At 41.0% G+C, this 22,378-nt stretch overlaps 1 protein-coding gene across 1 annotated transcript in view; it reads right to left on the bottom strand.

The window, feature by feature from the left end:
• The window catches only part of LOC126298504 (ras-related protein Rab-4B), a 99,690-nt gene that overhangs the window by 57,354 nt on the left and 19,958 nt on the right, over positions 1-22,378 (bottom strand). The window contains exon 3 of the mRNA XM_049989840.1: positions 12,631-12,745. Within this exon, the coding sequence (XP_049845797.1) occupies positions 12,631-12,745 (115 nt within the window). The remainder of the gene's footprint in view (positions 1-12,630; positions 12,746-22,378) is intronic.

Here is a 22,378-nt window from a genome sequence, read left to right as displayed (position 1 = left end):
TTGGTTTCATATTTCAAAAGTAAAATGAAGCTGATTAACTTAAATACAGGGTGTTACAAAAAGGTACGGCCAAACTTTCAGGAAACATTCCTCACAAACAAAGATAGAAAATATATTATGTGGACATGTGTCTGGAAACGCTCACTTTCCATGTTAAGAGCTCATTTTATTACTTCTCTTCAAATCACATTAATCATGGAATGGAAACACACAGCAACAGAACATACCAGCGTGACTTCAAACACTTTGTTACAGGAAATGTTCAAAATGTCCTCCATTAGTGAGGATACATGCATCCACCCTCCATCGCATGAAATCCCTGATGCAGCCCTGGAGAATGGCGTATTGTATCACAGCCATTCACAATACGAGCACAAAGAGTCTCTACATTTGGTACCGGGGGTGCGTAGACAAGAGCTTTCAAATGCCCCCATAAATGGAAGTCAAGAGGGTTGAGGTCAGGAGAGCGTGGAGGCCATGGAATTGGTCCACCTCTACCAATCCATCAGTCACCGAATCTGTTGTTGAGTAGCGTACGAACACTTCAACTGAAATTTGCAGGAGCTCCATCGTGCACGAACCACATGTTGTGTTGTACTTGTAAAGGCACATGTTCTAGCTGCACAGGTAGAGTATCCCGTATGAAATCATGATAATGTGCTCCATTGAGCGTAGGTGGAAGAACATACTGATGAAACTAAAATGAGCTCTAACATGTAAATTAAGCGTTTCCAGACACATGTACACATAACATCTTTTCTTTCTTTGTGTGTGAGGAATGTTGCTGGAAGTTTGGCTGTTCCTTTTTGTAACACCCTGTATAAGTACAGATTGAATTAGAACCGCTGAAATACAATGAGTGAATATGAATGAAATTAAGGATGATGCACGAGGAATGTGATCTGCACATGGATGGTCACGATTGTGGCTAGGAGGGATGCCTCCAGTGGCTAGCTGTTAACAGTAGCCCAGATGTGTGCTATCAATGAAGGTGAAAAGAGTCCTGTGCAGGTGAGGACTAATTTAATGGGAGATAATTTATTCTCTTATGGAAGTTTTTGTGAGACAGAAGTGAGCGATTATTATGCATGAGAAAGAGTTTTAGATGGGAGTGTTGAAAAAAAAAAAATGTTTTACTGTAGTTTCTGACACTACAACCACAAGTTCTCTCAAGTATTTTATGGGAAAATCACCATTGAGGGAATGGGTTATATGGAGGGCTGTGGCTTACCCTTCCATGTATACTAACTGAACTAAAATCACGGAAATGGAATGAATGAAGCCAATGGAGATTAAACTAATGAATACACAGTGGCATGAAATCCATTCCAAAAAGGATGAATGCCTCTAATGATTCCTTCCTATTACTTCTGAATACTGTAATCAGATACTATCCCGCGTGATATGCAGAAATTGTACCACTGCAAATGGGCTTTAGAGCAGACTCAGGAATGTTAATATCTCAGGAACATTAACACCTCAAACAAATCTGTTCAACCCTGTGAGAGAACCTCTTCTTATAGTTTACTTCAATACACATAGTCATGGTCACACTGAAGTTGTTTATTTTTTGACAACCGTTTCGATCTTCTAAGAAATTGTCTTCAGATCTTACATTCCTTCATCTATAATAAGAATAAACAACTTAAATCTGATCATGAATGTGTGAACTGAAACATGTTACAATATTATAGAGATCACTGTTTTTCCTGGAACAATGTTCCAAATCATTTCTCTACTTGAAGTATTTGGAAGTAATAGAAAGTAACATCTGTGTCACTGAAAATTCGAAATGGCATTATAGGTGTGCCTGGAACAACTAAATGGTTACAGCAACCACTTGAAATGAACGGCACAGCGACCACTCGAAATAAATGGCAGAGTCCTGGTCTGCCACAAATTTTTGGGTGTCATCACATACTGAATAAAATGTCTGAAATTTTTTCACTGATTCCATTTCACACAACTGAATCTTAATTATATTTCATTCCCTATTGACTCAGCCTGCAAAACAACTCTACTACCACCAATGTACATCTCATGTAAGGATCATGAAGACAACATAAGAGAACACAGGACTCCTGTGGAAGCATATAAACAGTTGTTCTATTTGTGAGTGGAAGAGGAATGGAGATGGCTAGCAGTGGTACAATGCACCCTTGCCATGCTCCTATGATCACTTGTAGAGTACATATGTAAATGTAGAATAAATATTTACTATCAAACAGTTTATAGCAGCTAAGTAAGTCACTAGGTGGTGGAACGTGTTGCTGAATACAATACTGATGACTGTTTCCTTAACAGAGTCTGTTGATCCTTCTTCAGCCAAATAGCTACTTCGAAACGCACATGATGGAGATGGAAGATAAAAACGGACAATCGGACGGCTGTCTAAGTGTAGACACTGAAAGAGAGCAGGTTATCCGATTCTGCCGAGGCCAGCGTGAGGCAGCTTGAAGCAGCATGGAAAATTTCTCTCATTTAATGAGGCACCACACAATGGCAGCCAGGTGGCAGCACCAACTGGTGCAGAACTGTGCCTGCTGGCAAGCCAGAATGTATGAGACACGGTTTGCCAGCCTTTTGTGCCACAGGTTGGTGATGCTCTGCATTAACAGAATCATGGTGCACACCCTGCAACATTTCTCAAAGAATTTTACAGAAACTATTGAGGGTAAACAAATGATTTTCATGTTACTTATAGCTTTTTATGTCAGCTTCATGATGAAGTGTCTATTATGTCATTAATGATAATAGTTATTGAGATTTTTCACATTTAAGTAAAACAATGAACAAATTCTAAAAGTTTGTAATGATTTTGCATTAGGTGCATATTACATCATACATTGCTTTGTATAAAATTTAGCTAACATATCAAATTTTTGTTTAGAACTGGGAGGAGGTTTCTATCTCCAATACCAAGAAAATTTGTTTTATGTAATACACTCAGTCTCGAGCACATGCACCCGTTGTTTGGTTTAAAGGAGAGGGGGCAGGGACCAAACTGTGAGGCCATTGGTCCCTTGTTCTCAGTAAAATAATTACACAAGGGAAAGAAGAAAAGAAAGGAGACGTACAGCACAATAACAGGAGAATGGAAGAACCAAAAGAATGACAGAAGGACAACCAACACTACTACGGACAAAACAGGAAAAGAAAACCACAGAGAGAAGCAAGAAAAAAGGAGAAGGGATAAAACAAGAGAGCAGATGACCATGGCTGGCCAACCACGAGAATGAAAAGGAAAAGCCAGACACTCTGCAAAACATTGAAACAGCCAGCCTAAAAGCATTAGAGTGGATAACACAAAGGGACAAAGGACATGTGCGAAAACTTATAAAACGTAAAACTAAATTAGCCAATGAGGCATTGCCAGCTAAAATTAATGGCAACGAGTCTGGTAACTGAAGAGTCCGTCGCAGGGCGGACAAAGACGGACAGCTCAACAAGATATGGGCCACTGTCAGCCAGGTGCTGCACCGACCTCAGTAGCCATGTGTCACCCAAGCGCGCCCAATGTAGAGCTGACAGAGATGCCCGCGTGGAGGACTTCCACACATTCGTAGTCTCCTTAATGGCACGTAGTTTGTTGTGCATATTGAGGTAATGCCACTCCGTCTCTCAAAGCTGCAAAACCTTGCGGCATAGTACTGAACGTAAGTCAGTTGCAGAGAAGCTGATCTCCATCCGTTGCAGAGAAGCTGATCTCCATAAGTGGTTTCCACATAGCTTGTTTGGCCAGCCTGATGGCAAGTTCATTGTCTGGGGTTCCGATGTGACCTGGGGTCCAGACAAACACCACTGAATGACTGGACTGTTCCAGTGCATAGATGGACTCCTGTAAAGTCACTGCCAAAGGATGACAAGGGTAGCGCTGGTTACCAGCTTGTAGGCTGCACAAGGAGTCAGTACACAACGACTCCCCAGGACATGAACGAATGTGCTCACGAGCACGAGATATAGCCAACAGCTCGGCACTGAAAACACTACAGCCATCAGGGAAGAAATGCTGTTCAATACGTCCTCCACGGACATATGCGATGCCGACGTTATCGTAAGTCATTGAGCTGTCAATGTAGTGTAAACCACTTCATGCCCTCGGTACATGTTAAGAATCAAGAGGAAATGGCAGCGGAGAGCCGCGGGGTTAAATGAATCCTAAGGGCCATGTGAAAGGTCCAGGAAAGGCCGCAACCTAGGTGTCGCTGATGCAGGAGATGAACCGTCATGGGTGGGAAAAGGAGACGATAATTTGGATGTGCAAGAGAACTACAAACGTGTGCAACATTACTGGCCAGCAGTTGTGCACACCTGAGCTGCAATGGAGGGACTCCAGCGTCCACCAGGACGCTGGTCACCAGACTTGTCCTAAAAGCTCCTGTCGCTAGGCGAATGTCATAGTGGTGCACTTTGTCAAGTAAACGCAATGCTGAGGGGGCCGCCGAACCATAAACCAGACTCCCATAGTGAAGGTGGGATTAAACAAGGGTTCTGTAGAGCTGCAGCAGCGTACAGTGATCTGCACCCCAGTTGGTGTTGCTCAGGCAGCGGAGGGCATTGAGGTGCTGCAGCACTTCCACTTAATCTGCCGAAGGTGAGGAAGCCAAATCAATCAGGTGTCTAAAACCAGTCCTAAGAATCAATATGTCTCTACTACGATGAGTGGATCATCATTCAGGTAAAGTTCTGGTTCCAGATGAATGATATGAAGCGGACAGAAGGGCATAACACAACTTTGTGGCCGAAAACTGGAAACCATGGGCTACAGCCCATGACTGCCCACTGTGGATGGCTCCCTGTAGGCACTGCTAAGCAACATCACTACTGCTAGAGCAGTACGAAATGCAGAAGTTGTCTGCATAGAGAGAAGGTGAGATGGATGGCCCTACAGCTGCTGCTACACCATTAATGGCTACTAAAAATAGAGATACACCAGAGCCTGCAGGACCCCCATGCTCCTGGATATGGGGGGAACTATGGAAGGCACCAACTTTGACACAAAAAGTACGAAGCGACAGGAAATTTTGGATACAAATCAGAAGCGGGCATCGGAGACCCACTCGTATAATGTGGCAAGGATATTACGTCGCCAGGTCGTGTCATATGCTTTTCGTAAATCAAAAAGATGGCATCCAGGTGTATGCGTCTGGAAAAGGCTGTTTGAATGGCAGACTCGAGGGACAAGATTGTCAGTGGTAGAGTGACCCTGGAGGAATCCACCCCAACATGGGGCAGTAGGCCACGAGACTCCAGGACCCAACCCAAACACCGACACACCATACATTCCAGCAGTTTACAAAGAACGATGGTGAGGCTGATGGGCCAATAGGTATCCACATGAAGCAGAGTTTTACCGGGACTGAACACCGGAATGATGGTGCTCTCCCACCATTGGGATGCAAAGATGGCATCGCACCAGATCCGGTTGAAAATGACGAGATGTCGCTTGTAGTCATATGTGAGATGTTTAATCATCTGACTGTGGATCTGATCAGGGACAGGAGCTGTGTCGGGGCAATGTGCAAAGCCCCTGAGGAGCTCCCACTCTGTAAATGGGGCATTAAGAGGATTTACTGTGGTGTGTAGTGAACGAGAGGACTTTCCCTTCCAGCTGCCGTCTGAGAGTGCGAAAGGCTGGGGGGGTAATTCTCTGATGCACAGGCTCGAGCATAGTGCTCAACAAAGTGCTCGGCAATCGCAATTGTGTTCGTAAATAATACACCATTTATATTAACACCAGAAACGCCTATTGCAGTCTGGTACCCGAAAATAAGTTTGATCCTTGCCCAGACTTGGGAAGGTGACGTATGGCACCCAATGGGCGAGACGAATCTTTCCCAGCACACCTGCTTCCTTGTTTGATAAGTTGGCGAATGGGGGAATGGAACCATTTAAAGGCTATGAGGTGCTCCACGGAAGGGTGCCACTTAGACTGCTGTAAAGCTCACCTACACTCCTTAATTGCTTCAGCGACTTCCAGCAACCACCAAGGGACTGCCTTTTGCTGGGGGCACCCTAAAGGGTGGGGGGATCGCATTTTCTGACACAGAAACAATTGTTGTAGTCACCTGTTCAACCATCACATCTATGTTCCCGTATGGGGGAGATTCAACAGAGACGGCAGATGTGAAGTTTCTCAGTCCGCCTTGTTTAAAGCCCATCTGGGCAGGCATCCATGGGCCTGACGGGCAGTGACAAGAAGATGGGAGAGTGGTCACTACCACACAGGTTGTCATATGCTCTCCAGTGGATAGATGGGAGAACTCCTGGGCTGTAAATTGATAAATGAATGGCCAAGTAACTACTATGAGCCACACTGAAATGTGTAGTGACCCCAGTATTTAGGAGGCAGAGGTCAAACTTAGACAGTTAAGTTTCGACACCTCTGCCTCGGCCAGTAAGCACAGTGCCACCTCACAAGAGGTTATGGGTTTTAAAATCTCCCAAAAGTAGGAAAGGTTTAGGGACTTGATCAATTGGTGCAGCTAACACATTCAGGGGTACTGCACCATCTGGAGGAAGATATACATTGCTGACAGTTATTTCCTGTGTCGTCGTCATTCTGACAGCCACAGCTTCAAGAGGGGTTTGAAGGGGCACATTTTCACTACAGACTGAGTTTAGGACATAAAAGCAAACTCCACCTGGCACTCGATTATAGACAGTATGGTTCCTGTAATATCCCTTATAGCCACAGAGGGCAGGGGTCCACATTGTCAGGAATCAGGTTTCCTGGAGCAATGCAGAAAGCAGGTGGAAAGCTTAACAGTTGCCGTACCTCAGCCAGACGGTGGAAACACCGACTTATTGCCTCAGCAGTCTATATCCATTGTGTCTGAGGATCTGGCGAGATTTAGGTCCTCAGTGGACGCCAGAATCTCCACCTCGCCGCTCTAAATTGGCACGCAGCTCATCGTCCGACTGCAAAAGAAGGTCCCTGTGAAATATAATACCTTGGACCATGTTTAAGCTCTTATGGAGCGTGATGGTTACAGAAACATCCCCCAGCTAGTCACAAGCGAGTGATGCCTGTGACTGGGCAGAGGATGCTGTTTTGATCGAGACTGACCCAGATCTCATTTTGGACAAGCCCTCCATCTCCCCAAACTTGTCCTCTAAGATGCTCAATAAAAAACTGAGGCTTCATCGTCATGAAAGATTCCCCTATCAGCTCTTGAACATACAAGGTACCGGTGGGGGGGGGGGGGGGGGTGAATAAAAGAGCTGACATTCCTCCCATGGTGTGGCCAGGGAGGGGAACGATTTGGAGTCTTACTTCTGTGCGTTGAATTAATGGGCATCTACCCCTTGGCATACGTGAGGAGTTAATGACGCAGGCATCAGCAGAGCGATCCCTGTGTTGTCAGGGGGCTACAACCAAAGTGCACATGGCGGCACCACCACAACGGACTGGCTACCGGGCTGGATATCAGGTGCAACCATGAAAACAAGTCCATTATCATCATCAGCGTAGAAAACAATACTGCACAGTTGATGGAAAAATACGCACCCAGGAGGGTGACCTCACCCAACAGTTGGAGAGTGAGCAGAAGTGCAGACCCATGTGGCCAAGGATGCGATAGGTCTTGGTGCACGACGGACACAATGCACAGGTAAGGCACCGTTCTCCAATTGGCTCGCATTTCGGGAAAAATTTTAAAAAATGGAGGTCAAACCCTACAGGGGACTATTGCATAAAGGCGAATACATGAGAGATTCCTTTTAGTAACCTCTTACGACAGATAGGAGTACCTCAGGCCTATTCTAACCCCCGGACCTGCAGGGGGACATGCGCCAGTGATAAACCAGAATGAAATATTGATAACATCCCTCATATCTCACAAATGATCTGAGATATGGAAATGAGAGCATCTCGTATGGTTCATGTGTGAGAGTTCATTATCGGTTGGCGTATTGAAGTAACTATAGATTTTTTCAATGAAATAATTTAATTTTTAAGGACCATCGATAGCTGGTGAAACATAAGTGAAGAAATTACATGTTTATTTTTATACCAAGGATGTGCTTTTTCATAAGCTGTTGACCTGGTATGGCCTTAGTTCCTCACTTAATAAACCACTGTTTCAGGATTCTGTCACAATAGCATCTGCGCTAGCATGTCAGCAAAGTGGTGGTGGTGGTGGTGGTGGTGGTGTGTAAACTCCACTGTATTTTGGCTCAAGAAGTAAATTTTAACATGCCAACAAGAAAAATGTAGGTTTTTAGTCCAAACTCACTACTGATGACATCACTCAGAAGGTGAAAACTGGTAAGAAGTCTGGGACAATTAAATCACTCCTGTTGCAATTTCAGTGGAATCCTGTAGCCCGGTGTGTTTTTTGTAATGAACAGCTGGTGCGGAAACTCAAAGAATTTTCTTTCTGCACTTCAATGATTTGAGAAATAAGAGAATAACAAAATTCACATCAAATAACACACCATTGTTGTTACGATGTAAAGAGAAGTGCCGGCTCACCAGTCGGGAAAAATAGAGCAGAAACGGCTGTGAAGAAGACTTCAGCCAACTGCACACTGATTGACACCTCTCCAGGACAACAACGCAACAGCAGCGATTTCTATGAGAAGAGAACATAAGCACCGTGCCTGACTGGCCATGCCTCAGTTCTACAGCAGACTTGCAGTTAGGACAGAAGCGTCAAAGCTCATTACTTTGCTCGTACATTTTATGTAGCGTAAACTTGGAATTATTATACTGAAGAGATTTCTTATTTTGTTTGTCGCCCTTTGCTTGCAACAAATCTGTTTAACACTTAGGGAAGTATTGTATTTTTTTTTTCTTTTGCAATAAAATTCGTGAATACAATTTTTTTGAAAGTTGTCTTGATATGAGAAAGCAGGTTTCCTGGACACTCCATATTCGACAAGGAGGCAGTATTCAACAACTGTTTTGATCCTATGATTAAAGGATTAAACATATTCACCTTAAATATCTTTTAGTTCATCAAAGATACTGATAATCTATTTTCCGATTGACAATAGTGAACAGGATTCTACAGGTCATAAGAGTGACCACAACTTCAGAGTTATAAATGTATTATATTAACAAAAACAACTATTCCCAAGCCAAAAGAAGAATAGTTATATTCATAAAAACATGGTTAATTTCTTTTATGAGCCATGTGCAACCCCTCACCGACATGAGAATAGATAATATCCTTAACATATCAAAAAATATTTGAGATGAAACAGCTCAGCAATCACTTTTAATGGGGATAAGAACAAAAAGATTGTGCACCATGTACTGTGAATTCTCTTTATTTTTCTCAGAGCACGGATGTGTAGAAAGAAAATGCCTTGATAAATTTCAGTACCAGCTGCACATTGTTAAAAACACACTAGGTTACAAACTTCTGAAAATCCAACAAAAGCAGTGATTTGTTTTTGCCTGACTTTTTTAACCTTTTTTACTTAAGGGAAGTGGCATTAGTGGTGAATTTTGAGTAACACCTACATTTTTATCTTCTTGCTGCCATGTTAAAATTTTCTTATTTTGCCAAAACACAGCAGTGCTCACAAATATTCATTACACTAGCAATCTAATGTAGCTGAAATTGGGAAAAAAAGTGGCAGGGCAGGGGAGGGGGGGCGCAGGTCAGTAGTTTATGAAAAAACCCATTGTTTACATAAAAAAATAAACTTATCATTTCTCCACTTAAGTTACTGTACACACCACAGAAAATTTTGTTTCACCAGCTATCAATAGCCCTTAAAAATCACATTGTTTAATTGAAAAAATCTATAGTTATTTGAATAATGAAGCAGATAACGAAATTTTAGAAAAATACTCTCCTCTTTGTAGACTATCGTTTTCCATAATTTTGTTTCAATACCTCAAACATTATGCGATACAAGGGATGTTATGAATATTTCATTCTGGCTTTATCACTGGTGTGTGCATGTGCACTGTAAACTGAGTGCGTGACAAAAATCAATTATCTCAATATTGGAGACAGACACTGGTCCCAAGTCTAAAGAAATATTTTCAATGTGTCAGCTAAATTTCATATGCAGCAACATATGATGTAATATGCACCAAGTGCAAAATTATAGCAATCCCTATTTTTCATTGTAAACTTTTAGAATTTCATGCAGTGTCTTATTTAAATGGGAAATATCACAATAACTATGACCATTAATGAAATGACAGGCACTTCACCATAAAGCCAAATATAAAGCTGTAAGTAACATAAAAATTATTTTTTACCAAATAGTTTCTGTAAAATTGTGTAAGAGAGACTGCAGAGCTACCTGAGTATGTGCACCTTTCTACTCGTAATGGCAATGCTGCACTTTGACTCTCAGGCTAACCAGCCTTCTCTGCGTACAACCGTAGGAGCGTATAACTGCACTCGACAAAGCAGCGAGTCAGCATGCAGACTACTGACTTACTTTGTGTTCTTACACTGACACCTAAATTCAAGGAACCCACCTGTCATGATCTGTTTTATCCCGTACTACACACTGTTATCCCTTTTCTACTCTTCCTTCCAGTTTTTCCTCTTTCTTGTTTTCCTTTTTGCCTTTCTTTCACCCTTCACCAATTTTTGTCCTTTCTTGCTATCTGTCATCCTTCCACAAGAGAACAGTCATGGGAAGTGAATCCACAATCAGCACAAGACTCCCTGCATGTAACAAGTATTTATAAGACAAGTGCAGGGCTCTGTGGTTTCACCTGTGTTTAGGCTCTCTGGGGAAAGAGTTTGATACAGAAAATCATGGGAGGGGGGATGGTCAGAGGAGCAGCAGTAACCTCAACTACACAACTGAGGACGATGTCAAGCAGATTACTGAGAATGCTCTGCATTCTCATGTGAAGCAGAGAGAGAGAGAGAGAGCTGCCAAACTTTTGATGATGTGTTCTGTTGAATGTGTAACAACATGTGCGTGTGAGTGACCCGTTACCTCTCAAGGTTACTCCTAACACTGCAACACAGACTGCAGCTGAATGTTACTTGCATTACTAATTTGCTGAAGCATTCAAAATAATATTCAAACAAATTAAAATGACTTATAAGGAAGTATTGGTAGAGGTAAATGCGCACACATAAAATTAAATGCTATGTGTGAAGTTTTTAAGCATCGAGACGGATAAGAAACTGAAATAGCACTAGTAAGTAGGTAAGTTAACCAAGAAACTTGGTTATGTCTGCTTTACACTTAGAAATCTCGCCGATCGTGTTGACTCGCAGATGGGATTTGCTAGCACACTTTCACGCAATGTCCTGTAGTGATGCAGCTAAAGTAAAAAGGCAGTATGTACTCTACAGAAGTGTGTAATTAGAATATTGTTTAAAGTTGATAACCGAACATCTTGCAGAAGCCTTTACAAGGTTGCTCGGATTCTTATATTCATGTGTTAATGCACTTACTCCCCAACGGTCAACTGTACTTGTGGTTAATAACATGATAATTTATCATGAACTATGAAAATCACAGCCACAATACTAGAAGTGAAATTAATTTTCACTTAGATTGTGGGTACCCGTAATGTTCAGAATGGCATTTAAATTCTGTGGCAAGGAGACAGGAAATTACAAATCACCAGAAACCCAAAATCGAGTAAAAGAGTATCTTATTAATGACTTGTATGACATATTAGTATATTTGTACCTCAGGCTGCAAATTCCAGCTAATACTAACATTTGTATTATACAGATTTTTAAATTATCCAGTATATAGATTGTATGTAAACAGTAACGCCACATAACTCCTTAGCATGAAGTAGTATATGAAACACCAAGTGAGTAGTGCAAGAGGACATAACTTGAAGTTGTTTACTTGTTCCACAACCCTGAAGGCTTTGCTTCATTATGGGATTTGTGTGCGAATTAACTAACTGTAAAGACACTTGCCCTCCTCTGTCTTGCACACTGTCATCATTTCACTGTGCTTCTGTAGCCAATATTCTCCTTGTAGACATGCTACCTCAAACCACCTGGTTTTTATATTCTCATATTACTGGTTTAGGAAAACCTCCGAAATACTTCTCTTTTGACAACGTACCATCCAGATCATCAGTTATACATTTAGATTTTCATGCATAGTTCAATGAAAGGTAATATTTCTCTTGCGTGGTGAATTTTTTTCTTCTTCAGTTAAATAATTTAATTTTAATTACAAAGGAGTGGCAATAGTCTCACAAAGTCCCAAGTGTAAAAATTAAACTGAAAATAATTTTTGTTTCAATCAGGTTCAACTTTCCACAAATATGATCACTGAGGAAGATGGTAGAAATGTGAGAGAGACAACCAATTTCCCACACATTCTTAGAATAGTATGGAAGTTGTATTTCAATGTAAAATCCTGTTAACTTTGGATTACGTTACAAACTATCTGCCATAAAAAATGAGTAGCTCTGATGTTACGGCATTTTTACACATAAATAATGGAATAAAATACATTACGAATAATATTTATTTCTACTGTTGAGGATATATACTATGCAAACAACCATCAGTAAAAACAGTTAGTGTTACTGAAATATTCTTAGAGTATTGTACAATACATGATTTACAGAAACTAGACAAGTAGAGCTAGAAAACTGAAGAACTGTTACAAAAATAATACTTAAATGTTATGTTTGTGCACCAATTCAGATAATTATTTCACCTGAATCTTTCTTGACCTGCAGTGTCCCATATTTGTAGCTTCACAGATTTTCCTCCAACATTCACTATTTTAGATCCAAACTCAACACCGATCGTGTGACTACTTTCATCCTTAACTGAAACAAATTTTATAATTATAGTCTGAAACAGAAATTAAATCTCAAACATTTCTGTACGTGATGTTTATAGCAGTCACACTATAGTAACACTTGTATTTGTTTACTGATTTTTTTTAAAGACACTCTGAAAGGGGAGATCATGAAATATATGATTTAGACAGTCCAACCAGAAACAATTTCCATAGTTTCCCCAAATAAGAAAACTGAAATAAACACTTCTTTTTGCAGGAAATATCATAAGACAAAAAATGTGGTATGCATAGGTTATCAGAAAATGTTTGTAACTTCTTACAAATTACAGTGTGCCATGAATGAACGAAAAAGAGATGTTCCAGTCCTGAAATTCAACATAACTTTCAATTCTAACGCTTTTCTGGGAACATGACTCGCAACTTTTCAACAGAATACAATAATGAAAACGAGTGTACATGGTACTATGGGCCAAAGATTAAACAGCACTGTTTCAATGTTTATTTTTTCTGTTCTTAGTAGTCAAACAGTGCTTCAACTAGAAAATTGGCTACCATTAATAATCACCACTGAAATCATGAACAGACTGCTACCTCCTTTTTCAAGAATACTTATACAATTATCGCTATCCACTTCCACTGGAAATGATGTCAATAGTGAACATTTATCATGCAGCAGCAGTAACAAAACAGATATACAAGTTGCTGGATTTACTTTTACTCAAATTGTTATTGAAGTAAAATTCATCACTGTAGGTGTAGGAATTATTAGTTCCACAAGGACTTAAAATGACACTACAGTGCAATTATAACAACTTGCAATGTTGGATGTTACAGCCTGGTGGACAGGACAGGAAGTTATTGCTGACAGAACACCAACGATGACCCAGCATCCCAAACTGACAAATCAGGAATTTATGCACACACTACACTAGGGTGACTAAAGTCATGGGATATCTCCTAACATCTTGCCTGACTTCCTTTTGCCTGGCATTATGCACCAACTCGACATGGCATATACTCAACAAGTTGTTGGAAGACCCCTGCAGAAATATTGAGCCATGCTGCCTCTGTTGCCATCCATAATCATAAAAATACTGCTGGCACAGGATTTTGTGCAAGGAACTGACCTCTTGATTATGTGTCATAAATGTTCGATGGGATTTGTGTCTGGGTGGCCAAATCACTCACTCGAATTGGCCAGAATGTTCTGACATGCTGCACTCTTACCCTTAAAAATTCTATTGTTGTTTGGGGACACAAAGTCATGAATGGCTGCAAATGGTCTCCAAGTAGCCAAACATAACAATTTCTGATCAATGATAGGTTCACTTGGACCAGAGGCCACAGTCCAATCCATATAAACACAGTCCACACCATTATAGAACCACCACCCACTTGCACAGTGCCTCGTTCACAACTTGAGTCCACGGCCTCGTGGGAACTGTGCCACACCTGACCCCTACCATCAGCTCTTACCAACTGAAATTGGGACTCATCTGATCAGCTCACAGTTTTGCAACTGATATGGTCACAAACCCAGGAGATGTGCTGCAGGCGATGTAGTGCTGTCAGCAAAAGGCATTTGCTTCGGTCATCTGCTGCCACAGCCTATTAACGCCAAATTTTTGCAACACTGCCCTAACTGATAGGTTCATCGTATGTCACACACTGTTTTCTGTGGTTATTTTATGCAGCATTTTTTTCTCCTGTCAGCACTGATGACTCTACACAAACACTGCTGCCCTTGGTTATTAAGTGAAGGCCGTTGACCACTTTGTTGTCCACAGTAAGAGGTAATGCCTGAAATGTGGTATTCTCGGCACACCTTGAAATACTAGATTTCCCAACAACTGCCTAGATCCAACTACCATTCCATGTTCAAAGTCTGTCAATTCCCATTGTGTGGCCATAATCACGCCAGAAACCTTTTCACATGAATCACCCAAGTGCAAATGACAGCTCTGTCCATGCTCCCCTTTTATACCTTGTGTGCTCGATACTACAGTCATCTGTATATGTGCATATCAGTGTTCCATGACTTGTTACTTCAGTGTATTGCACGCCAGTATTACACAGTAGTATGTAGGGTTGAGTATCAGGTGCTTTCATGCTCCTCAGCTCTCGTGAAACATACCGTATTGTGAATTCATCAGCTGTTGCTGTGATCTAGTGTTTTTATATTAGCACTGTGTGGTGTGCGTACTGTACGACCTTCGGTACACACACCATCAGATTATTTGACTTGTCGCTCTAACAAAGTAGGTGAGTGTCAGCAATAGGTCTCGTGGTCTTACATCTACATGACTACTCTGCAATTCACATTTAAGTGCTTGGCAGAGGGTTCATCGAACCACAATCATACTATCTCTCTACTATTCCACTCCCGAACAGCGAGCGCGAAAAACGAACACCTAAACCTTTCTGTTCGAGCTCTGATTTCTCTTATTTTATTTTGATGATCATTCCTACCTATGTAGGTTGGGCTCAACAAAATATTTTCGCATTCGGAAGAGAAAGTTGGTGACTGAAATTTCGTAAAAAGGTCTCGCCGCGACGAAAAACGTCTATGCTGTAATGACTTCCATCCCAACTCGTGTATCATATCTGCCACACTCTCTCCCCTATAACGCGATAATACAAAACGAGCTGCCCTTTTTTTGCACCCTTTCGATGTCCTCTGTCAATCCCACCTGGTAAGGATCCCACACCGCGCAGCAATATTCTAACAGAGGACGAACGAGTGTAGTGTAAGCTGTCTCTTTAGTGGACTTGTTGCATCTTCTAAGTGTCCTGCCAATGAAACGCAACCTTTGGCTCGCCTTCCCGACAATATTATCTATGTGGTCCTTCCAACTGAAGTTGTTCGTAATTTTAACACCCAGGTACTTAGTTGAATTGACAGCCTTGAGAATTGTACTATTTATCGAGTAATCGAATGCCAACGGATTTCTTTTGGAACTCATGTGGATCATCTCACACTTTTCGTTATTTAGCGTCAACTGCCACCTGACACACCATACAGCAATCTTTTCTAAATCGCTTTGCAGCTGATACTGGTCTTCGGATGACCTTACTAGACGGTAAATTACAGCATCATCTGCGAACAGTCTAAGAGAACTGCTCAGATTGTCACCCAGGTCATTTATATAGATCAGGAACAGTAGAAGTCCCAGGATGCTTCCCTGGGGAACACCTGATATCACTTCAGTTTTACTTGATGATTTGTCGTCTATTACTACGAACTGCGACTTTCCTGACAGGAAATCATGAATCCAGTCGCACAACTGAGACAATACCCCATAGACCCACAGTTTGATTAGAAGTCGCTTGTGAGGAACGGTGTCAAAAGCTTTCCGGAAATCTAGAAATACGGAATCAACTTGAGATCCCCTGTCGATAGCGGCCATTACTTCGTGCGAATAAAGAGCTAGCTGTGTTGCACAAGAGCGATGTTTTCTGAAGCAATGCTGATTACGTGTCAACAGATCGTTCCCTTCGAGGTGATTCATAATGTTTGAATACAGTATATGCTCCAAAACCCTACTGCAAACCGACGTCAATGATATAGGTCTGTAGTTAAATGGATTACTCCTACTACCCTTCTTGAACACTGGTGCGACCTGCGCAATTTTCCAATCTGTAGGTACAGATCTATCGGTGAGCGAGCGGTTGTATATGAGTGCTAAGTAAGGAGCTATAGTATCAGCGTAATCTGAAAGGAACCTAATCGGTATACAATCTGGACCTGAAGACTTGCCCGTGTCAAGCGATTTGAGTTGCTTCGCAACTTCTAAAAAAATCATGCTAGCAGATGTTCGTGTTTGAAATTCTGGAATATTCCATTCGTCTTCCCTGGTGAAGGAATTTCGGAAAACTGCGTTCAATAACTCCGCTTTAGCGGCACAGTCGTCGATAACAGTACCATCGGCACTGCGCAGCGAAGGTATTGACTGCGTCTTGCCGCTTGTGTACTTTACATACGACCAGAATTTCTTCGGATTTTCTACCAAATTTCGAGACAATGTTTCATTGTGGAACCCATTAAAGGCATCTCGCATCGAAGTACGTGCCAAATTTCGCGCGTCTGTAAATTTTAGCCCATCTTCGGGATTTCGCGTTCTTATCTTCTGCCATTAGGTCAGACGATAGAAATGCCACTTGCACGCTTTGAGTAGCAGATTGACGGTGACCAACTTTAAACAGAACTTGATTAATTTTCACACACATTTATTAAAATAATAACTTCATTCTGGATGCTATTTACAATTGACAATCTGAAGTTCCTTTGGTCTTGGTAAGTTAATCTGAAGTTCCTTTGGTCTTGGTAAGTTAATCTTATTCTCACATATCCTCTGATACTTGACAAAGTGTCTATACATTTATCTTCATGGCTATGTACAGGAATATGATAATCTTATTAGGTGCAGACTGAAACTTGGCTACAGACTAATGCAGACTGACTACTCGGAGGTCTGTACACTCGTTATAACACCTTGCGCGTTCAGACATCACTGCGCGAGTGTGATCCGCGAGGAGAAAAGGTTCTACGTTAGCAGCAATCTCATTGGCTGCGTGACATATTAACACGCGGATCGGCGGGAGCTGAATTTGGTCCGTCTCTAAGACAGTGCCATCTCATAGTGCGGAGATGGACGAGTGCTGCACCTGTGCTGTTGTGCTTAGTGGGGCACGCTCTAGTGGGAAAGTTGTGTACACGCTGACTACGCATACCTATGTACACAACACACTGTTTTAACAGTAATTTTGTCAAGTCCCAACACCAAGTTTTGTCATAAAAATGATTATCTGAGAACACTTTTGACAGCTTCTACAGGTATTGAGGGGAGTCCCTTTCCACAGAAAAGGGTGTGAATTTGTGTGCTGCCCACTGGAATAGAACAGTGGGGTGTTCAATGTTAGAAGTTACAAGAGTACTCGACACACAGTAACTGGACATAACATTCATAACTCCACAGTGCTGAGAAGAGGAAATAATCAGGTAAGGAAGAAAGATGAGAATGGTGAAGCATCATCAGACCATTCTCTCCTGGAAACACGGGGAAAGGCTCTCCTGGAAGCACAGAAAAACAAAAAAGGATAAAACAGGTGGGTAACCAAGAGGAACACATTCAGCACAATGCAACATGAAGATCATCATCATCATCATCATCATCATCATCGCCGCAAGGAGTAGCCTATGTTAAACAAACTTCTTTTTAGCCTCAAGGAAACATAGTTGTTTAATGAGATTAAACTTGTCTCTTCAAAAGTGTCTTCACTGGCTTGGTTCTTAGAATAAAAAGATTACCATCAAGAAAACTGACAGACAGGTCTAGTGATACCTGTATCTGCATGCTGTGAGGAGCATTCTGTTCAATGACTTTGTGTACCTTGACAGAAAGAACAGCAAAAGCAACGACCAAAGCACTGTTAGGAAGCGTGGCACTGGACTTTATGCTACCTCAGCTCGTGGCTTCATTCCAAACTGTTTATTAGGGTTCTATTCTGGGAAATGAAATGAGTATTGTGAGAAAATGAATACCACAGTCTTTTACGGACTGGCTTTTTCATTTTCTGTTCCAAAATATCCCCCCCCCCCTCTCCAGCATCTATGATGGGCTATTTGAGCAACCACTGTTTAGTCTATACAATATTACTGTAAAGAAATTTTCAAAAATTCTGCAGAATAATCTTAAAGAATTGTTTGAAAAAAATTGTGAAAGCGAATGAAATTTATTCATGGTCACATTAGTTGTATACGGGATCTTTTATTAGGCAATGCACCATTATGGGAGCATATTCAGGTGAGAATCTGTGCTGGCCACAGTGGCCGAGCGGTTCTAGTCGCTTCAGTCCGGAACCACGTGGCTGCTATTGTCGCAGGTTCAAATCCTGCTTTGGGAATGGATGTGTGTGATGTCCTTAGGTTAGTTAGGTTTAAGTAGTTCTAAGTCTAGGGGACTGATGACCTCAGATGTTAAGTCCCATAGTACTTAGAGTCATTTGAACCATTTTTGAGAATCTGTATTGACTACTACTTTTAAATGAAAGGCTGTTAATACATAGCATGTAACAGCAACAAATAGGTACAGGTTTTTACTCACTGATTTTTGCTTCACAAGCCTAGAGAGAATGTACGATGTCCCAATGTCCGACTTGTGAACAGATTAATTGCATTAGCTCTTAAAAGGTGGATCACTGAATGGATAAACTCTGAATTTATAGGATGACTGAATGGCTAAACTCTGAATTTGTACACCATAATGCGAATGGTGAAAGTGTCAATAATCACGCTCAAATAAAATACCTTGGAAACAAGAGCAAATCCCTGCAAATTAGAATATACAGGACAGAAACAGTGGTAATTGATACTCCTGCTCCAATAAAATGCTTATGGAATGAGAAATAGTGGTAACAGACACTGTGTAGTGAAAGATATCACTGATTCAAAGTCTAAAAAGTTGACTCATTATTAAACGTAGCCCTAGTGAAAGAGGATTGCAGCTAGCACATACGAGATCTCCGCCAGGTGGATACAGTTTACTTAAATGATCTACAGACAAAAATGAACTGGAATTTTTTTAACCGACTAGTCGGGCATAAACAGAAAGAAAATGGGGCAGCGAGTGAACACATGTTAACCAGGAAGAATTGATAAGAAAAAAACTTTTCAGAAAGTTACCAATTAAACTGTGCTAAACCTATCAGCACACGCAACATGTTAGCTAATACCGATGTGGCGCTCTATGAATTTTATGACATAACTTCCTGCAATTTCTTGTTGAGGAGCCATTTTGTCATGTGAAACACAAAATAAGTTCTGAAATAGTTCGCCAACATAAAGTAAAACCAACAGGAAGCAAGAATGCTCCCAACACAACAAGCAGAAAGCACAAAATGTACTTGCCACATTGATTAGATACCCATATTCGGTCGGTATTACATTATGTGCTACTCCCTATAAATATGTGCTGTTTCTAACCAACAGCACTTTGAATGTCACTAAAATGAGTGATTATTGGTACAATTTGCTGTAATAAAATGACTGGAAAGGTCATGTTGATGGTTAAAGGACTTTCATATTTAGTTATTTTCACTTTGTAACTCATGTATCATGACCCACTGAAGACTCATGAAAATTTGTTGTTCTTTAAAGATTTGTTATAATTAAATGTCAATGACATTTTAATGATCAAAGCATGTAGAAAACAGTTATAAAATTCGAGGTCACTGAAAGCTGAGTTTCACCATAGTGTAGTTGGTTGAGGCATCACGGCACAGAACTGATGATTGAACAGTACAGGGTTCACATCATCCTGTATACAATCCCCCCCCCCCCCCCCTTTTCACATTTTCTAAAAGGTTGTGGGACGTCCCTATGAAATTAATAGAAATAATTTTGCACACACAGTCAGGCATGAGTTCGTTCGATTTGGTGAACTTTTATAAGCTGATAACCTTACCGAATAGATATCTATCTTTTATTTTTGTCTATTCACAGATATTTAAGTTTTTATTTATATATGTTACAGACGGAACAACATAACTAGCATGTTACCAAGAAAGGAAATATATTAAAAACAAAGATTCCAAGACTTACCAAGCCGATGAACAAAAAACACACACACACACACACACACACACACACACACACACACACACACACACACACACACAGAATTGCTAGCTTTCGCAACCGATGGTTGCTTCTTCAGGAAAGAGAGGGAAAGACGAAAGGATGTGGGTTTTAAGGGGGAGGGTAAGGAGTCATTCCAATCCCGGGAGCGGAAAGACTTCCCTTAGGGGAAAAAAAGGACAGATGTACACTCGCACGCGCACGCGCACGCACACGCACACACACACACGCACACACACACACACACACACACACACACACACACACACACACACACACACACACACACACACACACGTGTGTCTGCCGGCGCTTTCCCGCTTGGTAAGTCTTGGAATCTTTGTTTTTAATATATTTTTCCCATGTGGAAGTTTCTTTCTATTTTATTTACAAGAAAGGAAATATGCGTTTTAATAGAGATAACATTGGAATTCTACACACATTGATTATCATGAACAAACTGCATAGTTTGCGAGCTAAATAAAGCTGACAACTGCTGTTGGACTTCACAAAATGATGTTAACCAGTTTTTTCCCTGTGCCGATGGCACTGTGTCTTATGACACTGGATATCGCGTTTGCATGCATGTCAACGTTAGCTGGCTCATCCCCTGTGACAACAGCTTTAAGACAGTGATGAAGGAGCTATGAAAGTTTAAAGTGGTCATCTAATGATAGGTTCTTGCACCAGGCTATTGAGAGTCCATCTTGTATGGTATCCATTACAGTGGGTTGTTGTGACAGTCATGTGGTAGAAGAGGTCATAGAGAGGTACTACTACAAACTGAACACCTGCTAAGCAGGCATGATGTGAAGCAAAACTAGGCACGAGCATGACGTGACACAGCACAGAGAACAGAATGCCATTTACTCTGTGAATAACTGAAAACTGAGAATCATATTACAGGATTAAATGATAAATACACTAAGCAAAAGCACTGTGGTGATTGAATGAATTTGAAAGTATAAACAATATGAATTTTTTTTTTTAATTTTGAAAAATATTCATTTTTTCTATATTAAGCAGGCTTTAAAACATCAATACATATCTGGTATGCAAGATCTGAAGATGGCCAATTTCTGGGAGTTTGGGCAATCAAAATTAGTCAAAATGGTATGGTGTTTCAACTCAGTTCGGTTTATCAAGGTGTGGATGGGTGACTGCTTCAAAGATCTCAATCTGCACTTCTAAAATGTTTAAGGTGTTCCCTTTGTTTTCTTTAAATGTTGTTGTAGTTGCGTTTTCAGTCCAAAGACAGCTTTGATGCAGCTCCCCATGTTACTCTATCATGTGCTAGCCTCATCTCCGAGTGACTACTGCAACCTACATCCTTCTGAATCTGCTTACTGTATTCATCTCTCGGCCTCTTCCATCAAGAACTAAATTGGTGATCCCTTGATGCCTCAGAGTGTGTCCTTCCAACCAATCCCTTATTCTAGTCAGGTTGACCCACAAATTTCTCTTTTCCCCAATTCTATTCAGTTTCTTCTCATTTGTTAAGTGATTTACCTATCTAATCTTCAGCATTCTTCTGTAGCACCAAATTTCAAAAGCTTATTTTCTCTTCTTGTCTAAACAATTTGTCGTGTATGTTTCACTTCCATACATGGCTACACTCCATACAAATACTTTCAGAAAGGACTTCGCGAGATCTAAATCTATACTCAATGTTAACAAATTTCTCATCTCCAGAAACGCGTTTCGTTATCCTAATTTTGCTTTTGTTGATGCTCATCTTACATCCTCTTTACGTAAAACTTTTAAATTATTCTCCATAGCAGAAATTGTTTGTCCTGCTTTGTGGAAATGCGAAGCAATGGCAGACTTTTGAGTTAGCCGAACTGTGACATACCGTGTCATGTATCAGCTTTTAGTTCTTGGGTGCCAGCGGCCATGGCAAAAAATTGGTCATAAATATGGGTGGGTACAGCACTATCTACTTCCAATAATGTGGTTGACACATACATTTGGTTTCACAGGTTTTATAACTGTCAGGCACCCCTCACTGAATTAGTTATGGAC

The sequence above is a fragment of the Schistocerca gregaria genome, chromosome X (genome assembly GCF_023897955.1).
Source record: "Schistocerca gregaria isolate iqSchGreg1 chromosome X, iqSchGreg1.2, whole genome shotgun sequence".
Taxonomy (NCBI): Eukaryota; Metazoa; Arthropoda; class Insecta; order Orthoptera; family Acrididae; genus Schistocerca; species Schistocerca gregaria.
The sequence above is the reverse complement of the archived record's forward strand: the minus strand, read 5'-3'. Positions and strand labels throughout refer to the sequence as shown.